Source organism: Chrysemys picta, chromosome 9 (assembly GCF_011386835.1).
Source record: "Chrysemys picta bellii isolate R12L10 chromosome 9, ASM1138683v2, whole genome shotgun sequence".
Lineage (NCBI taxonomy): Eukaryota > Metazoa > Chordata > Testudines > Emydidae > Chrysemys > Chrysemys picta.
The window spans coordinates 13,202,734-13,221,116 of NC_088799.1; the positions used below are offsets into that span (position 1 = coordinate 13,202,734).

An 18,383-nucleotide genomic window follows, 5' to 3' on the forward strand; every position below is an offset into this window, starting at 1 on the left:
TGTTGGCCAGTTTAGGAAAGGTGCAGGTCTTGCTTTCATATGCCTCAAGAATACTTTCCTTCTGTGCTTCAGTTTGTTGTATTGCCAACACCAATCAGTCAGAAACAACGAGTCAGGCTCCAAAAAATCATAAAATTGGGTTAAAAATCAAGAGGTATTTTTAAAAAAAATACATTTCAAGTTGTTTATCTGAATTCTGTTTATAGACATAGAAAGAGAGAGAAACAGAGATTTTTAAGACTGCACTCAGATCACTTTTTCAAGCTGTTCACCAGAACCATTAGAGCTAGAGACTTACTTAAAAGCTTTTAACCATAAACATGACAGTTAGAGATTGCTACTCCCCCCTCCCAAACAAAAAAAAAGAAAAAAGAAAGAAAAAAAAAGAAAGGAAAAAGGAAAAAAAAGCCAAAAAGCTCAGATTCTCAGTTGGTAACAGGACTCCAGGAGATGACGATTTTAAAAAATGCAACATACGATCAGATCACAAGATTTGGCAATACTGAATGTTGTAGCTACATTCACATTATTTCAACACTGTCTGTCAACCACTCTCTCACTAAAAGAGAACATGGTGCAGTTGTGGGAGTTTGTTTAGTTATTTATTAAAATATATTTATGTTGAGGCATTATTTATGTACATTTTACCTAAATATTTATTAGTCCTTCTAATTTTAAGGGTTTTCTATTTCTTACTTTTGAGAAATACTCCATTGATGCTACCTTCCAAAAGCCCAGCCTTGCTCACACTGGACAACCATTATTAGTCTTTCTACACGTTAACTTCTCATCTGGTAATTAGGTTTCTGTGAGATCTTCCATGACAGCCTATGTATCTTTTCTTTCAATGGATTAGGAACACGCTGTGGTGTTACATAGAGGAGGTTGGTCGGCAATATTGTTCACATCACTAATAAATCATAAAGCACCACCTATATACAGCTGCGTTTCTGAAAGGGTTTTTTTCAGAGGTTGGAATGGAGAGGACTTTGTTTGGCAAGGCATTGACCCATTACCTTTTTCGTTGCCTAATGCTGGGTTGCTAGTATTAAAAGTAAAAATAATGTTATACAATATCTAACAGCATGCAGAAATTACAGCCGCTTGACTCTTAACTGTTAATGGCTTGGCAATATCGGTTCAGTTCTGTCTGAATGGCAGAATATTATTGAAAATCCTTTGTAGGCCTGAAATAAATTGTTGGTGGAAATTATGCAATGGAAAAGCTGAAAGATGCATGACTTCTGGGAATCCAGAAAGATTCGAGGTGCTCTAAAACACAAAGTAGAGCCCAGCTGTTCTAAAAATGGTCTCGTTGTCATGAATGTTATATTAGAAAGGAATGTACTGTCACAAAATGACAACTTTAGCTGACATCTGTTATAAGACATAAATTTTACCTCCCAAATAAACAGCACAAGCATTTGTTCATTACATATTTTGTACAGTGAAGTCCCAATAGCATACGATTTTAAATAAATATGCAAATCATTATGTTATTCTTCTAAAACATCTATGACTTCAACAAGGATTTTAAATAACCCAAGAGGCTTTGTTCTTTTTTACTCACTGAATAAACCCACCTGTCAGCCACCTAAAAGTAACACATAAGACGTATTTGAAGTTATACACATTTTCTGCTCATTCGTGTTCTAATTGACAATGAAACAGCTATCATAGTTTCAAAAATTTATTCAAACCATTCTCATGGCCTAGTTTTTGCACATGAAAAACATGTCAGGAAACAAAAGCATTTTGCAAGAAACTGATTATCTCCCAACCTCGCTTTGTGCACATCACACAGCGAACACTGATCAGCATCATCTCATAAGAGATCCCTTCCTGAGAGATCAAGCTCTTTAAACTGTCATTTCCTCTACTCCATTATCTCTTTTGGTTCAGGCCCAACTCGCATTGTGGTTCATTCTAACATGGTTTTTTCCCCATACTTGTAAAAGTTTCCTTGAAGTGCACAATGAACAACTCCGCCGCTATCTCCTATTAACTGTCCCCTTATTCCCTGTTCCCCACCTGGAAGCTCTACAATGGCACAAAACAACCACCAGGTGATTTGAGGGGACAGAAGGAGGAGCATACTCTTTTCTCAAATATTCATGTTTCCAACTCTCAAAACTTATGCCAACCCTGTACTAAGTACTCTTGCAAGCTTGTACTGATGATGGGAACTGTCGTGGTCCCACTGAATGGGAGCAGTACCACACTGCTGCCTTTAGTAGTACAAAGATACGGCTATATGTGCTTCAGAGATGAACTGTGTGGAGATCGTTGACTGTGAATTTGTCTCTTCAGCTTCTCACATCACCCCAGTGAAACAGAATTTTGGGCTGTGCCTAATAAAAAATGCTTTCCACCCTTCACTACATCCTGCTCTTCTCATTCCCAATGGGATAAAACTTGTTGTGGAGGAGGAGGTAGACAGGGGAAACATGAGACTACAGGAAGTGTGAAAAGTGAACAAATACTTTTCTGTTGGGAAGATTGAAAAAAGAAATATTATGATAAATGTTGCCTTTATCTAATTTCCCTCTGTGACTTTATGCATATAACATGATAGTAGGTATTTGTGTAATAAAAAAGCAGTTTTCATATCCCCTCCTAGAGATGAATTGTTTTAGTAGTAGGGAGTATCTGTCTGTCTGTAAGTGGAACGGTGTAGTATTATCTTTTTTAAATAGCTGCTGAGCGTGGCTAGCAATGGGCTGGAACAAAGATCAAGCTGAGTTAAAGATTGGTTGGTTTATTCTACTTTGCTCAATTCAGGCTACACAAGGCAAATTTTCAATTATAAATCTAATTACACCTTTAATGGCCTAAACAATCAGCCAGCTGACTTTCCAGCGATTGCTTCCTGCGAGTCAAAGGCAGGTGCACTTGCAGGCGTTAAGTTTGCTGCACCACTGTGTACAGTCCCAGCCTCCTAGCACCCTGTGTCCAAGAACATTGTACAATTTCATCTGAACATCTGGCAGAGTTCAACTCTTCACTGAACTGTATGAGCAAATGTATCCATGTAACTGAAGTTCACATATACAGCTAGGTTGATAGCCATAGCAGGCCCATTTCACCATTGCTTTACATCTCCAGTTGTCATTTACACCAGTGCAAAGTCAGTGTAACACACTATCCCATCAAAAAGGTAAACTTATACAATCACTTTGCCCTTGTGTAAAATGGCTGTAAGGTGCAAGGCAATGGTGAACTGGGCCCAGCGTGTTCAAGCAATGTCCACCAATGGTGAGAACAAAGAAAAGAGGTCATTCCATCGTCTTAGCTGGTTGACACCACATTTTTGTATAAGTGCAACCCTTCTGCCTAGTCTCACTAGGGAGACATGAGCTTTGAAAATGGTGGCAAATATTGCTGAGGAATGCAGAATAGGTCAGCTGATTTCTCCTCCTGGTTGTCTGACGGAGAGGAGGGCAATCTTGTAACACAGTGATCCACTGCTGAGGAAGAGAAGGCCAAGGTGGGAGAAGAGCTGTGATGGGGTTAACCTAAATGGATACCCTAATTTTGGCCGACTGCTGAAGTCCCATACAGAGACACAGAGTAGAGAGGACAGGAGGAACCAGTTGTAGGGTGCTCATTATAGAATTAGTCTTCATCACTCCATTCTCCAGTCCCTCCTTATAGAACTAAACGTCTCAGATACCTTAGGGAAGTATCCATCTAAAGAGATAGTCACTTCCTACTATAGATCCCTCTTGGCTTGAGAGGCACTGAAGAAGCCACTGCTACCTGTATGCTGCTGAGAGGTCCCATCTTGAATTTCTTCGGTGAGCCTAGGTGCACACTGCATTTATAGCTCCACGTAGCCCCAAACAGAGACACAGAACTACATTCTCCAGCTGAAATAAAACAGGAAATTGCAAATAACTTATGTTTGCCCTGAGCGTAGGAGCTGGAGGGAAATGCCAGCCACTTCTGGGAGCCTGCCTTAGCCCTGCTGTGTCGCCAACTGGACTTTTAGTGGCCCAGTCAGCAGTGCAGACCGTAGCCACCAGGGTTCCTTTTCGACAAGGCCTTCCAGTCGAAAACCAGACGTCTGGCAACCTTAGGCCTTGTGCTATTGGAGGTACATTCTTGGGTGTCTATCTAAATTTCTGGTGCAGCTTCATAAGGATACATTTTTCTTCACTTTCTGTTCTAAACTGAGGTAAGTTGTCATCTAGTGGCTGAGCATAGGATCTAGGTGCTTTTCTTTATTTTGCCAATGAGCTATTGCATGACCTTTGACAAGTCACTTAACTTTCCTCACCTTGTGTCATTTATAAAAGAGGGACTATAATGCTTACCCACCTTTGTAACATCCCTCCCTCTACTGATGAAAAATACTATGTAACTGCATAATACTATTGCCGAACTATAGTGTAATTTTACTATGTGCTGCTCAGTAGATGTCATGTTTCAGTCCAGAACTAGAGCAGACGCAATGATAGATGCAGTAATATCTGTATACTATATGTGGGGAAACATTTTCAAAGCTAGGGACCTAAAATTAGGCACACCAATTAATTGTCTGATTTTCAGATGTTCTGAACATCTGAACTCACATTGAAAACAAGAAAAAAAAAAATCAGGCCACTTATTTAGCAGCTGAAATGTAGATTTAGGTCCCCAATTTTAGGCCTCCAACTTTGAAAATGCTGGCCATCGTTCTTAATACACTTCGGGACTGTATTAGCTTTACAGATCAATAATTTAATATAAAACTATTGGCCATTAATCACTTACCTACAGTGATGACTATTAAAAATCCAATATTTCCTAAAAGTTACCACATTGTATGAGATACCATAGTACCTTCATATACTTAAAATAGGAAATTATAGTGGTATATCAGGTCCAATGGTGTGGCAGCTGGTGGCAAACACTGGATTTATGCAATTTATGGATGACATAAGTTCAAATGCATTTGCTATTACTGCTCGGAATCATTAGGTTAATATATTCTGTTATACTGCATGCAAAGTATGTATACAGGGAAAATTAATAATTCTTTCCACAGTATAGACCCGATCCCAAACCCACTGAAGTCTACGTAAGTCTTTCCAGAAAACACAATGAGCTGGATCAGGACCCATGTGCTGTTAAAATTCATTCATAAATATTTTCATGCATTTGCAGGAGAACAGATCCAAATATTGCATAATCATACAACCAAGTGGATACATAGCACTTTATCTATTTCTAGCATTTAAAATAAATATGAATCTACATTTTCATACTGAAAAATGTATGATTCTCTGTTATAAAGCATTTCTTAATTACATTTTAAAAACTATCCAAAAAGGGAAAAAAATCTTTGGAAATGCCTTTTTTGCCTTTACTGATAAATGATATATAGCTCTTTCAGATCAATAGAATTACTCTATCAATTATAAGCTTTTGTTCTGAAATTTACTTCTCAAATGTAATTTTACATTGAGGCTTTCCTCATGTAATTCCTCTGATGTCATCAGGGCCGGTTCCAGGCACCAGCTTAACAAGCAGGTGCTTGGGGCGGCCAAGGGAGAGGGGCGGCACCTGCGGCAATTCGGGGGCAGCAGGTCCCTCACTCCCTCTAGGAGCGAAGGACCTGCCGCTGAACTGCTGCCGCCGATCGCGGCTTTTTTTTTTTTATTTTTTTTTTTATTTTTTGCTTGGGGCGGCAGAAATGCTGGAGCCGGCCCTGGATGTCATTAGGGGACTTGTAAACAGAGATTTTGTATAAAATACTTCAATCCATTCACACAGCAGAAAAGGTAAATATGCAATAGAAAAATTATGTTGATATTAAAAGCTGAGTTTGTGAAATACACTTCTTTGAAAGAACAAACAAGTAAGAGCAATAGGGATCGTGTACAAATCATAACGGTTTACAAGAAAACACCTTAGAACGGGTTTCAGAGTAGCAGCCGTGTTAGTCTGTATCCGCAAAAAGAACAGGAGTACTTGTGGCACTTTAGAGACTAACAAATTTATTAGAGCATAAGCTTTCGTGGGCTACTGCCCACTTCTTCGGATGCACTCTATATGCGAAGAAGTGGGCAGTAGCCCACGAAAGCTTATGCTCTAATAAATTTGTTAGCCTCCTCACCTTAGAACAGGTCATCTTGCATGTGTATGATAGACATTGTTAGACAATGCTGCTTTCTAGTTAATTTCTGCTCAACTTGCTGCTTCAAATAAGTGAAATATCACAAAGCAGAGGACAGTGAAGACAAGCTTAGGTACAAAGCAGCAAGTCTCTAAACCTACAGAATCATTGGACTCACTACAAATAAAGCCGGCATATAATTGCATGCATCACATTCCAGGTGGTCCTATGTAAATACTGCAGAATAATTGACTGAGCTCAATTAAACAATACCACCTTATTAAGGCTGAAAATGTCAAGGGCTTTTTATGATGTGCACCAGGTGTTTCACAACTGTTGCTACAGTTCCACAATGAGGTGAACATGGGTAAAAAAATTTCAAGGATGGAGAAGAACAAGAAAACAAAAGATGAACATTCCAGCTGGAGTATGTACAGTATGGGGCTTTATTCTATAGCAATTAGCACAATCTATTTTGTGCTTCTTTTACTGCATGATAAATATATACATATATATAAAAACAGGATGGCACAGGAGACAATTATTGTAGGTGAAGCTCATTTGCATTCACTCTATGGCTTTTAAATTTAAAGTTCAACTTATTTTTCCTCCTTTTTTAAAGCAATGTTCATCTTTTTAAAATGAAAGCAAATACACTGGAATATTTTTTTCCCAATTAACCTGCTTAGCTCATCTAAGTCCCACAGCAGTTCTAGCCTTGCCCTTATGACACAGTCCTAAACCGTTAATGGATACTCAAATTTATACCACAGTGGTAAAGATTTCCTTGAGACCCTTAAAATTAAAAAACAGGGACACCAGCACTGCAAATTAAATATACTGTCTTGGCTACTGAAGATTAACAGATATGCCCATAGCCAATGACTGCACTAACATGCCTTCAGTCTCAAGCAGTGCAGTCAAAGGGCACTGTATAGCTTTAAAAAAAAAACCACATTATTTATAAAACCAGAAGACAACAGAGGGAACATGAAAAATCAATATGTAAGACAGGAAATTCATTGCAAAAACTAACTAAAAGGCTTTGGTAATGGAGGAAGAAAATTCATTTACAAACGACAGGCAAAAATACTGTCTACTTATTAAAATCTAGAGCTCGTTCCTTTTGCAATCTCCCTCTGACCACTCATATTAAAGAGCTCATGGTATCTGCATGTTGTGAGAGATGAGACGAGTATCTACGTGTTTTCTCATATTTAAGCCTTTTAGAACCGCTGAGTCATTCTCTGAGAAAATGACTGCCTTTCTCTGGCTACCCCATCTGTGGATTTCTAAATTATCAAGATTTATAACAATTCTCTTTGTTTCTACACTGTAAAATTAATGCCTCAGATACTCAGAGGTACTGAGCACCTCCAACTCGGATTGTCTTCAATCTGTGGGTGCTAGGCACCTGAGAAGATCAGTCTAATGTCCCAAGCCCTGAAATAATTAATAATTTTATTCTTCTCCCCATAGGTCTGTATCCAACTGCCACAGAAATGAATGGGAATCTATCTAGTGTGTTCAGTGAGCGTTGAATCAGGCCTTATTTGAATACAAATTGCTCACACGCAATGTGCGTATTCAATTAAAGCTGAACTTTTTCCTCCCTAATGCAACCTCAGGTTTCCAACCTCATTAGGAGTAATGGGGTACAAAATATTTAAACAATAAACAAAAGGGAAAAAAAGTAATTTCCTCACTAGCAAATGGCAACTTTTACTTTTAAAGCAACTAAAAAGGGGGAAACAACTGGGGGTTTTAGATTTGAAATGTTGTGAGGGGTATATTGCTAGTCTCTAAAGTACACTAGGGCTACATAGTGTCTCTAAAGTACAGTGGGCTATGAAAGGTAAGAGGAGTTTTTAAACTAAGGGCTGGGGAAAAGACAACAATTGTGGGGGAGCCCACAGTTCAGACAGAGACATCCCTTGGGGGAGGATTTATTAAAGGAGAAATTCTATATACTACTAAAGAGGAGAAGATTAAGGCAAACAATTAAATACTAACACATTTTATAAATGCTTGCATACAAATGCTAAACACCTGAATACTAAGATGGGCGAACCTGAATGCCTGGCATTAAATGAGGATATTGATATAATAGGCATCAGAGAAACTTGGTGGAATGATGATAATCAATGGGACATGGTAATACCAAGGTACAAAATATATAAGAATGACAGAGTAGGTCAGGCTTGGGGGAAGGAGGAAAGTGGCACTGAATGTGAAAGATCTTGGAGTCATCATGGATAGTTCTCTGAAAATATCTGCTCAATGTGCAGCTGCAGTCAAAATGCTAACAGAATGCTAGGAAGCATTAGGAAAGAGATAGATAATAAGACCAAGTTTCATAATGCCACCATATAAATCCATGGTGTACCCACACCTTGAATACTGCAGGTGGTTCTGGTTATCCCACCTCAAAAAAAGATAAATAAGAATTGGAAAAAGTACACAGAAGGTCAATGAAAATGATTAGGGGTATAGAACACCTCCATATGAGGAGAGATTAAAAAAGTGGGATTGTTCATCTTGAAAAAGAGAGGACTAAGGGGATATGATAGAGGTCTATAAAATTATGAATGGTGTGGAGAAATTGAATAAGGAAGTGTTAGTACCCCTTCACATAACACAAGAACCATTTCACCCAATGAAATTAATAGGCAGCATGTTGAAAACAAACGTAGGGAAATATTTCTTCATACAACGCACAATCAACCTGTGGAACTTGATGCCAGGGGATGTTTTTGTGAAGGCCAAAATATAATTGGGTTCAAAAAAGAATTGAACAAATTCATGGAGGATATGTCCATCAATGGCTATTAGCCGCGATGGTCAGGGATGAAACCCCATGCTCTGGGTGTCACTAAACCTCTGACTGCCTGAAGCTGGGACCAGATGACAGGGGATGGCTAACTTGATAATTTCCCCTGTTCTGTTCATTTGCCCTCTGAAGCATCTAGCACTGGCCACTGTCAGAAGACAGGATACTGGGCTATATGGACCATTGATCTGACCCAGTATGACCATTCTTATGTTCTTACACAGTATTTTAGAGAACGAGGCTCCTGTGAGGCCTTATGGGCTGGAGTAGAGGAATTTTCTGGGAAAATGGCTTTTTATTGTAATGGTAAGAGCAAGTTAAGGCAGCTTTCAGTACATTTTGAAATAACAGCTGTGTAAGGAGAAAACAGAGAGTGGATTTATTATTAATAATGAATAATATTTATCACTTACATAGCACCTGACAATCTCAAAGAGCTTTTAAATCAATGAACAGTGTCTTGCAATACCACGGGGAGGCAAAGTAGTAAAATAAATAGTAATGCTTAAAAATGTACCCGAGGGCTAGATTGTGCAAATTGCATATAATGTAACACATAAAAAGGGAAGGATCATCTCAGAGGGATCCCTTAGAAGCCTTCAGGACAGAATTCTGTCCTTGATTTATGTAGGTGACAATAAGAAACAGAGGCCCCTTACTCCCTCCTTTCCAATTGCGCACCCATATAAAGATTAGAGAGAATCTCTCCCTTACATACCAAAAGTATCTTAACCTTGGTATTTGCAACATTCTCTAAAAATACTGCAAGCACAGAAGTGAAGCTATCTGAAACACAATTGGCAAGTTTTTATGCATGACAATTCTGTTATGACCCACATTTTCCCTTTATTACAGATTGAGAAAAAGAAGTGTCTTCTTAAGGTCACACAGGCAGGGGCAAAGAAACAATTAAGAACATAAGAATGGCCATACTGGATCAGAACAATGGTGCTTCCAACCCAGTGTCCTGTCTTCCAACAGTGGCCAATGCCAGGTGAAATCCAGAAACACTGATTCCAGGCCCTGTGCTCAAGCCACAGCACTATCTGTACTTGTCTGACAGTTTCTGCCTGAAAACCCAACCCCGTTATTCTGCCAGATTATATTGAATGGATGTTGCCAATTCTCCATTTAAAATGGGTTGTTGTCCAACCCAGATGTAAGGTGGAGAGGAGGGAGTTGGGCACGAGAGGCTATCGCGAAGTCCTAAATTATGGGCTGAATAATCCTCAGAGAGGAAGCCTGCAAGCATACAAAATTGAGGATAAGCCTTGGGCTGGATTTTGTATTGTTTTATTTTGAGTTCCTTTTCTGAATGGGCCAGTGTTGACTGGCAACAAGCTGTGTGAACTCTGTTTGGAGCAGGGTCTGGATGTCACCTGCTCACACCATCCTTCCTCTCCATGACCCAAATGATGCAATCCTTGAATTCAGTGAACGTTTTATCTACGTTCTGTTTGAGGACTACAGGATTTGATCTCATATGTTTAAACAACACCTGCTTTATATCTTTATTTGGAAGATGTTGCTCCGTTAAATTTAATTACTTTCCCTTGCTGCTTGTATGGTAAAAGGGCAGGTACTAAAAGAATGTGAGTAATGAAGATATACTGTGCTATATTTCAGTAATAAACATCTCTGTAAACCATGCTGTTCAGTTCTCCATTCGCAATGATTTGGTTGCTACTACCCAATTCCTACTACATGATAAGTGTCCGGAACGTATTTACAAAATAACAACAGGAAAGCCACCATCATCAACATTGACACTTCTCTGAATAGAGCCGGTCAGAAATTTTCCAGAAGAACATTTCTCTGTCAGAAAATGCTCATTCATCAAAACTGAAACGTTCTGAGGAAAGTATTGATTTCTACAATATTCTGACAGAAACCAGGCAGGTTTCTGATGGAACCATGCATGGTATTATCCTGTCAGCTCACCAACCTGGCTCCTTAGCAGCCCTCCTGGTATGCTGATGAGAAGCCCAGAGTCTGGAAGCCCCAGCTCCTAGCTTCTCAGCTGTCTGCCGGGTAAATTGTCCCAGAGCCAGTGCTCCCAAAGCTCCCAGCTCCTCAGAATTCCTGGCTCCTAGGTTCCCTGTGCTGCCCAGTTTCCCACATGGAAGGCTGCCGGGGCCCTGGACAGATCAGAAGAAGCCTCAAAAATATTTAGAAAATGAATGAAGTTTTGGAATTCCTGTTCTGTGGGGAATTTCAAAATTTCATGTTTCATTTGATTTTGGAATAACATTTAAAAAAAAAATTTGGTGTTACCCATGGAACAGGAGTTCAAGTGTCTGCTGAGATTAACAACGAACAAAGCTGGCCAGAGAGGTCAAAGACTGAACAGACTTGGAAATTAAACTGCTCTCTCAATCCAAACGGGTCCCTTCCTGGCCATAGTTGAAGTACATTGGAAGGATCAAGGTAAAGAAGAACATCTCAAAACCCTGCTCTTCTATCAGAGAAAGGTGAGGAAAGAGAACGACAAAGGTGACTATTGTACCTATTCTATGAATAGAACACCATGTTGTTCCAGTAATGTGGATAGAAGATATCAGTAACTGGGAATGCTCAGACAGGATATTCTATGAAAATGATGGAACGGATTCTACCACCCTTAATCACTTTATGTAACACATCACTATGCATGCAATCTCATTGAAATCAAGGAGTAATGTACTACTTAATGTGAGAAGATTGGGATCTTATGCGAGTGGGTGCATGGGGGAGCTATTTGCCATTGCCCTATACCAGCTCCAAATTATGTCACACACACACCCCGTGCCATTTCAGCTGCACTGACCAGCTCACTGGGTGTGGGGGGAAATTCAGTCAGTGCATCAGTCACTCACAGACCCTCCCTGCCCTCTCCTTTCCCATCTGCTTACTCCTGTGTGCCCACACCTAAGGTCTAGGTAGCCCATGCGGAATATAAGAGGTGGTAGGTATTAATTCTCCTTACACCTCTGTGCACAAGTCGTTCACGTCACAATCTAGCCCCACGTGCACGCGCGCGCACACACACACACGCATGCACACAAGCCTTGTGCTTTATTATAACTGATTTCGCTCCCACACCTGTTTTATGGCTCACATGACTGGCTGTGCACAGGGATCTGAAGCACAGAATACTTCTGAACAGTTTATATCTATTTTCTTTAGTGCTATAATTTCTCTGTGAAATTCTTGAAAAGAACATTACACTGGATACTCCTCTCAATATAGTAGGATTTTATTCAATTGAGCTGTTATATTTCAGCGTTTAAAACTGATAGACGTTTCTATCATGCTTTCTGAAGAATTCTTCATGATATAATTTCCATTCCCCCACTGCATAGATAGGAATTCTATTACTGAGTGCCTTATCTTAGGCACAGGGTTCTTACCGCTCATAGTGAGGACACTTTACTATTTACATACTAAGATTGACAAATAGGTTCTGTCCGTATCTTCGTTTACTGAACCATTTTTCTGTCTGAAGACAGATTTGGTTTGAAATGACTCTGAAGTACAGCAATAGCAAAACCAAACATATCTCTGACATAGCTAGCTGGGCAAGAGAAAGTACAGCATTCAAAAAGTCAAAATGCAAAAAATGAGAAGGGAAACTCATCATGCTTCTCTGTAATGCACTTTTCTATGGTCCCGCTCCTGCCTATTGTTGTCCCCAGAGCCCTCACAGCTCCCTAGATCTCATGTTTCTTCCACTGCAGGGCTCCTTAGCCCCCGATTCCTAAATCCGAGTGCAGAGCATTGAACCCCTCAAATTCAAGAGTGACACAATGTAGACTCAAAGCAAGATTCCTGAGAAAGAGACTGTCCTTGAAAATCAAAACCAGGCAGAGAGGACAGAGGCTGACAAAGGCCCAGAGGATTATCCCATGGCTGTCATAGTGAAGAAGCAGCAGAACCAAGATTAACAATGTCAAATTAGAAGCTAAGGACCTAGTAAAGGGCCCAAAAGATGCAAACAAGGCAGTAGCTATCTTTATAGAGGAGCACCTGGACGACTCCTTGCCAAGCTGTGTTGGTTGCCCTTTACAGACAGATAAAGGGATTGTGCCACTTACAGGTATGAGGCACATTCACCCCTCACCCAGCATCTCATTATTGGTACATCCTAAAGTAATCCACATACTGAAGCTCTGCATTTTGTCTCCATCTTCATAAAAGAGCAGGATTTGAATTGGAATTTTTTGAGAGCCCAGCAATCTAGTATAATCAATTACATAAATCCTATTAAAAGTGTGATTGACCTCCAAAAAATGATGGTGGGAAAAAGTAACCACTGTAATATTCTGGGTAGAGCTGGGACAACTTTCCTCCCCACCAATAGTAAACTCATCAAAAATGTACTTTTGGAACACTGAAACTTTTCACAAATTCGGTCCAAATTTGGTGAGCAGTTTTGGTTTATAAACAGGTCAAAAGGACAGGGCCGGCTCCAGGGTTTTTGCCGCCCCAAGCGGCAGCGGGGGGAGAGGGGGGGGACCGTGATCACGATCAGCGGCACTTCAGCGGCAGCTCCACCACTCCGCTTTCTTCTTCGGCAGCACTTCGGCGGCAGGTCCTTCCCTCCGAGAGGGACTGAGGGACCCGCCGCCGAATTGCCGCCGAAGACCCGGATGTGCCGCCCCTTCCCCTCGGCCGCCCAAGCACCTGCTTGCTGAGCTGGTGCCTGCCCTGCAAAAGGATTACTTTCCGCCATTTCAAAACAAAATATTTCAAATTTTTTGTTTCAAAACAGTATTTCATTTAGAAATTTAGCTAATATTTTTTAAAACCACACACACACACACACACAGTGGGAGAGAGTTGGGAAACCCCCCAAAATGATCTGAAATGAAAAAAAAATGATTTTTTGGACCGAACGGAATGTTTCATTTGATCCTTTTGGCAATATATATATATATATATATAAAATAAATTAAAAAAAAAAGAAAATTCAGTTTCAATTTAAAACCCACCATTTTTTTTCAGTTCAGCCTCTAAATAATAATAATAATAATTAAAAAACAAAGTATTCATTCAGCTCTAATTCTGAGGCCATGAAGAAATTTATTTTGGGGGTAAGAAAAGAAGATTCACTATAAATAGAAAGAGGTTGATCTGGACACTGTACATATTATGTAGGTCTTATTAGGACATTTATTAACTTTGCACCCACGTCATTTAGTACAGTGACGGGTGTAGCGTGCAAAGATTTGCTTAAACAATGATTACCTTTGGATCACTCAGACGTCTACAGGTTTCCTACTAAAACGGGATAAAATGTGCTGTAAGATTCATCAGTTTTCAGTTACAAATTACATTAAAATCCCCATCCTCTTTTTCCTTTACAGATTTTGAAGTTTTCACCAAAGACCATTCCTTTTCTGATCTATCTCATGTGTGTTACAGATTACACTTATCCCAAGACAGTAATGGTAACAGTTTACACTCTCCCCTTGGCAATGGATAAAGTGCAGATGGTATCCTGCAGACAATGATGTGCTGCCAATATTTTAAGCATGGGCTTCCATAAAAATCCCTGCCTGTAGTCTGTGATAAACTCAATTTACCAGGGGGTATGTGCTGTGCTTGCAGGGAAGAGGGATAAGCATCTGGACAATCCTATTTGTCCCCAAGATTTTATTTTAAATACCGGACATGTGATATTACAAAGGTAAAACATGTGCTTTTCAGACTTATTTGTATACAGCCCAGACACAAGTTAATTCTGGCCAGGGTGATTTATTGGTCTTCAGAGAAGTGTGAAAACCATCAGAGACAGAGAAACCATTCCAGCTTGCTCCACCACTTGGTGACACAGCTTTTAACAAGAGGATCCCAAGAGTTCTCCTCAGAATCCCTTCAGTTTATCATTGCATCCAGATTATCACAAATACTTTAGACACATGATAGCCTATTGCTGCTGATGAATGTTGTTTAGAGACTTAAAAACAGGTGCAAGATACTTAAGGTTCTAGCACAAATCATCAACCTACTTAATTCTCTCTGTTCCTCTGTTAAGGTTATCAGCTTCTTTTCTTGTATTTCCCCCCTGAAACTAGAGATTGGAATCTACACAACCCAAAAGAGGATTTGGTGTAACTGTCAGCAAAACAACAAACGAGGTTTAGAGTACGTCTTCACTTACCGGAGGGTCTGGCGGCAGGCAATCGATGTTCTGGGATCGATCCCAGAAGTGCTCGCCGTCGACACCGGTACTCCAGCTCGGCGAGAGGAGTACGCGGCATAGACAGGGGAGCCTCCCTGCCGCGTCTGGACCCGCGGGAAGTTCGGACTAAGGTACTTCGAATTCAGCTATGTTATTAACGTAGCTGAATTTGCGTACCTTAGTCCGAAGTGGGGGCTTAGTGGGGACCAGGCCTAAGACAATAACCCGGCATCCTACTATCAGCGTATTAGTTGTAATTAACTTTATTTTTCATGTAGCGTAAATGAAATGTTATGCAGTCAGCCAGACTGATAAACAGACCACTCTTCACAAAATGATTAAGAATAAAGCTCAAAGAGTGCTACATTTACTTCTGTAGTTCCCATGGCAGTTCTAGGTCAGGTATAGTGAGACACTGAGAAAATGTGCAATTCCTTTCCCATTGAGCTGTCAAGGCATTTCATGATGTGAATAGCTAACACCCTTCTCTGACAACTAGGCCAATATTTCTATTTTCTGCCATTCTAGTCATGAAGCATCTCAGCATTGCCTCAGTTGATTTAGTGCCAATTCGAGTCAGCCTTAAGATGTCTGTGTTAGTAACTGGACCAAATATTCTTGATGAAGCCTTGCCACAAACTCATAGCATGATTCTTAATACTTTTTCCATCTAGCTAGATATTAAAGGAGGTTGTAAAGCAGAAAAGATAGCAGACAGGCAGAACACAAGTTCACTGAACTGCTAGAACAAAGATTTTAAATAGAACGTATAGTCTGATATGTTGCAGGTAGAAATTATTTTCAAAACCATTGTTGTGGCACACTAACATTTATGTTTAATTAACATCTTTTTTTTATTTCAGATATTTCAAAAAATGCATTTGCCCTCCTATCACTTAACAAAGCAAAAGTTCATTAGATGAAATGACCAGGTCCGTTCTGGTAGAATTGAAACTAGGCAAGTAGAACGTATATCATATGAAAGTGTTATTGGCAAAGATTGTACAAGAGATCATTGCTATAACCTTTTCTGATTACACTGCACTTACATCTAAAGTCAAATGCCCCCACCACGCACAACATGCCAGCACAAAGCCCAGTATGTAATGGAAATTGCCTCATTAGTGGAGGACAGTTCCTGGAGGGCCCAATTCAACACAAACCTTTGAACTGTGAAGAGAATTGTTGTACAGTGGCTCTCTACAAGGGTTAATGGTGGAGTGTGAATGTACTGACAAAAGCCAGCATAAGGAGGTGTGTAATCCACCTACTCCTACCAAGAGTCTGCAGTAGCCTTTGGAGGCCAGTTACACAATTCTATAGCCTACATCTAGGTTATGAGAGTGGATTCTATCCCTTCAACCATATTGCTCCTCTGTGCAAAGCCCTTTCACTCAGGGTTTGTGCCTGAGATCAGGACTGGGCTTATTGTTTCAGCTCATGTATTATTTACAATCAAATTTAAAATGCCATTTAACTGGACAGACCTAGAATAGTACTTACCAATACTGGGATAACCAGGTGTCGATGGGTCTCCTCCATTGTTTAGGGAAACCATGAATGCTTTATCACTAAGGTTTTGAGTCTTTGGTAAATCACAAGGATCAACATAAAGAAGGACGCCTCCAAACCCCGCCTCTTCTAACAGAGAAAGCTGAGGAAACAGAGAAACAAAGGTGACTATTAACAAAAAGCTTTGACACCACAACACAGTAGCTTCTATATTAAAAAAGGAATAAAAGAAAAACAAAGTGATTTAACTCTGTTTCCCCACATTTACCTCCAAGCATAATGGCAAAAATAAGCTCTCTTTTAAACATAAATTATACAGCACATGAAATGAATTGATCTGACAATATCAACCTAAAATCCATCTAAATTTTGCAAAGTATTGTATTGTAACTACATCACTTAGGCCCTGATTCAACAAGGTATGGAAGCACATGGCTAACCTTAAGCACATGAGCAGTCCTGTAGAAGTTAGTCAAATGCTTATGCACATAGTTTAATTGGGGCCTTGTCAATTATATGTCATATTTTAAATAACTGGAGTAGATAAAAATAATCCCTTCATTCTGAAAATTAGACTTCATTTTTGCTTATATATTAAGAGGGTTATACTATGTGCACTTAGGAGTTGATATATAAACTGACAGTTAATATTGAAAACTGGGGGGAGAAATGCTGGTTCAGAAAAAAAAAATGTTGCTCTTACTTTTTTTAGTCTCTCCAAAGTAGTGTAGCACGATGCAAAATGCTGCAAATTTCAACCTTTCATTTAAAGGGGGAGGAGGGGGGGGAAGTCTTCCAGTGGCCAATATGTAGGCATCACAATGTAAACAGATTTGTTTCTGCCCAGATAAATCAGGCCTCCACTAAAACGGTCTCTATTAATTTACTCTAGAGATTCAAATTCTAAATTCTTTCAGTAGCACTAAATCAATAAGGGGCTGTTAAAAATGTAACAAGGAGCTCCTCTATAATCCAGCACATCATCAGGTGACACCGTCTATTTCCCAACTGTTGGTGCATTGGGTGGCTGGTTGAGGAGTGATCCTACTTGGATTTTTGAAAAAGAAAGGCTACCTGACTTCTGGCAACATCACCAAGTGGAAACCTGAAGAGGGTGAGGGGCATGGGCTCAGGTGGTCAGTGTGAGGCCTCTAGGGTGACCAGATGCCCCGATTTTATAGGGACAGTCCAGATATTTGGGGCTTTTTTCTTACATAGGTGCCTTTTACCTCCCTCCTTCTGTCCCAATTTTTCACACTTGCTATCTGGTCACCCTAGAGGCCTCAGAAGTGGACCACAGCTACAAGCTCCATCCCAATACCAGCTCTGCAAATAGGAAGATTGACATGCCTCTCTATAGGATGGGGTTTACTGGGTTGTTTTTCTGACAGGTGAAATGGCAAATGATGGAAAGAGGAGACTACCCTGGGAAAAGTTATATCAGTAGAGCTGGTCAAAAAAAAAAAAAATTGACAAAACAGATTGTCTTTGGAATTTGCCAATTTGTCGAAATCAAAACAATCTGTAGAGATGGTTCAATTTCAGTGAAATTTGTCTGGAAATGAGACAGCTTTGGAAACCTGCCGCCTTTCCTGCCAGCTCACCAGCTGCACGGCTGAGGCGCCTGGGCTTACAGGATCCACAGCTTGGGGTCAGCCAGCAAGGTGAACTATACTGGGGCTAGGAACGCCAGGGTTCTCAGAGTCCGCAGCTTCCAGGCAGCCATCCATGCAGATGGTCTCTGATCTGGAGACCCTCAGGCTTTCTTTTCTGCAGAG

The 18,383-nt window shown here is 40.1% G+C and overlaps 1 protein-coding gene across 14 annotated transcripts in view; it reads right to left on the reverse strand.

The window, feature by feature from the left end:
- Positions 1 to 18,383, reverse strand: part of NAALADL2 (N-acetylated alpha-linked acidic dipeptidase like 2) — a 953,294-nt gene that overhangs the window by 333,997 nt on the left and 600,914 nt on the right. For all 14 annotated transcript variants that reach the window (XM_065557737.1, XM_065557735.1, XM_065557733.1 and 11 more), the window contains one exon: positions 16,597 to 16,747. In XM_065557737.1, coding sequence (XP_065413809.1) covers positions 16,597 to 16,747 — 151 coding nt within the window. The remainder of the gene's footprint in view (positions 1 to 16,596; positions 16,748 to 18,383) is intronic.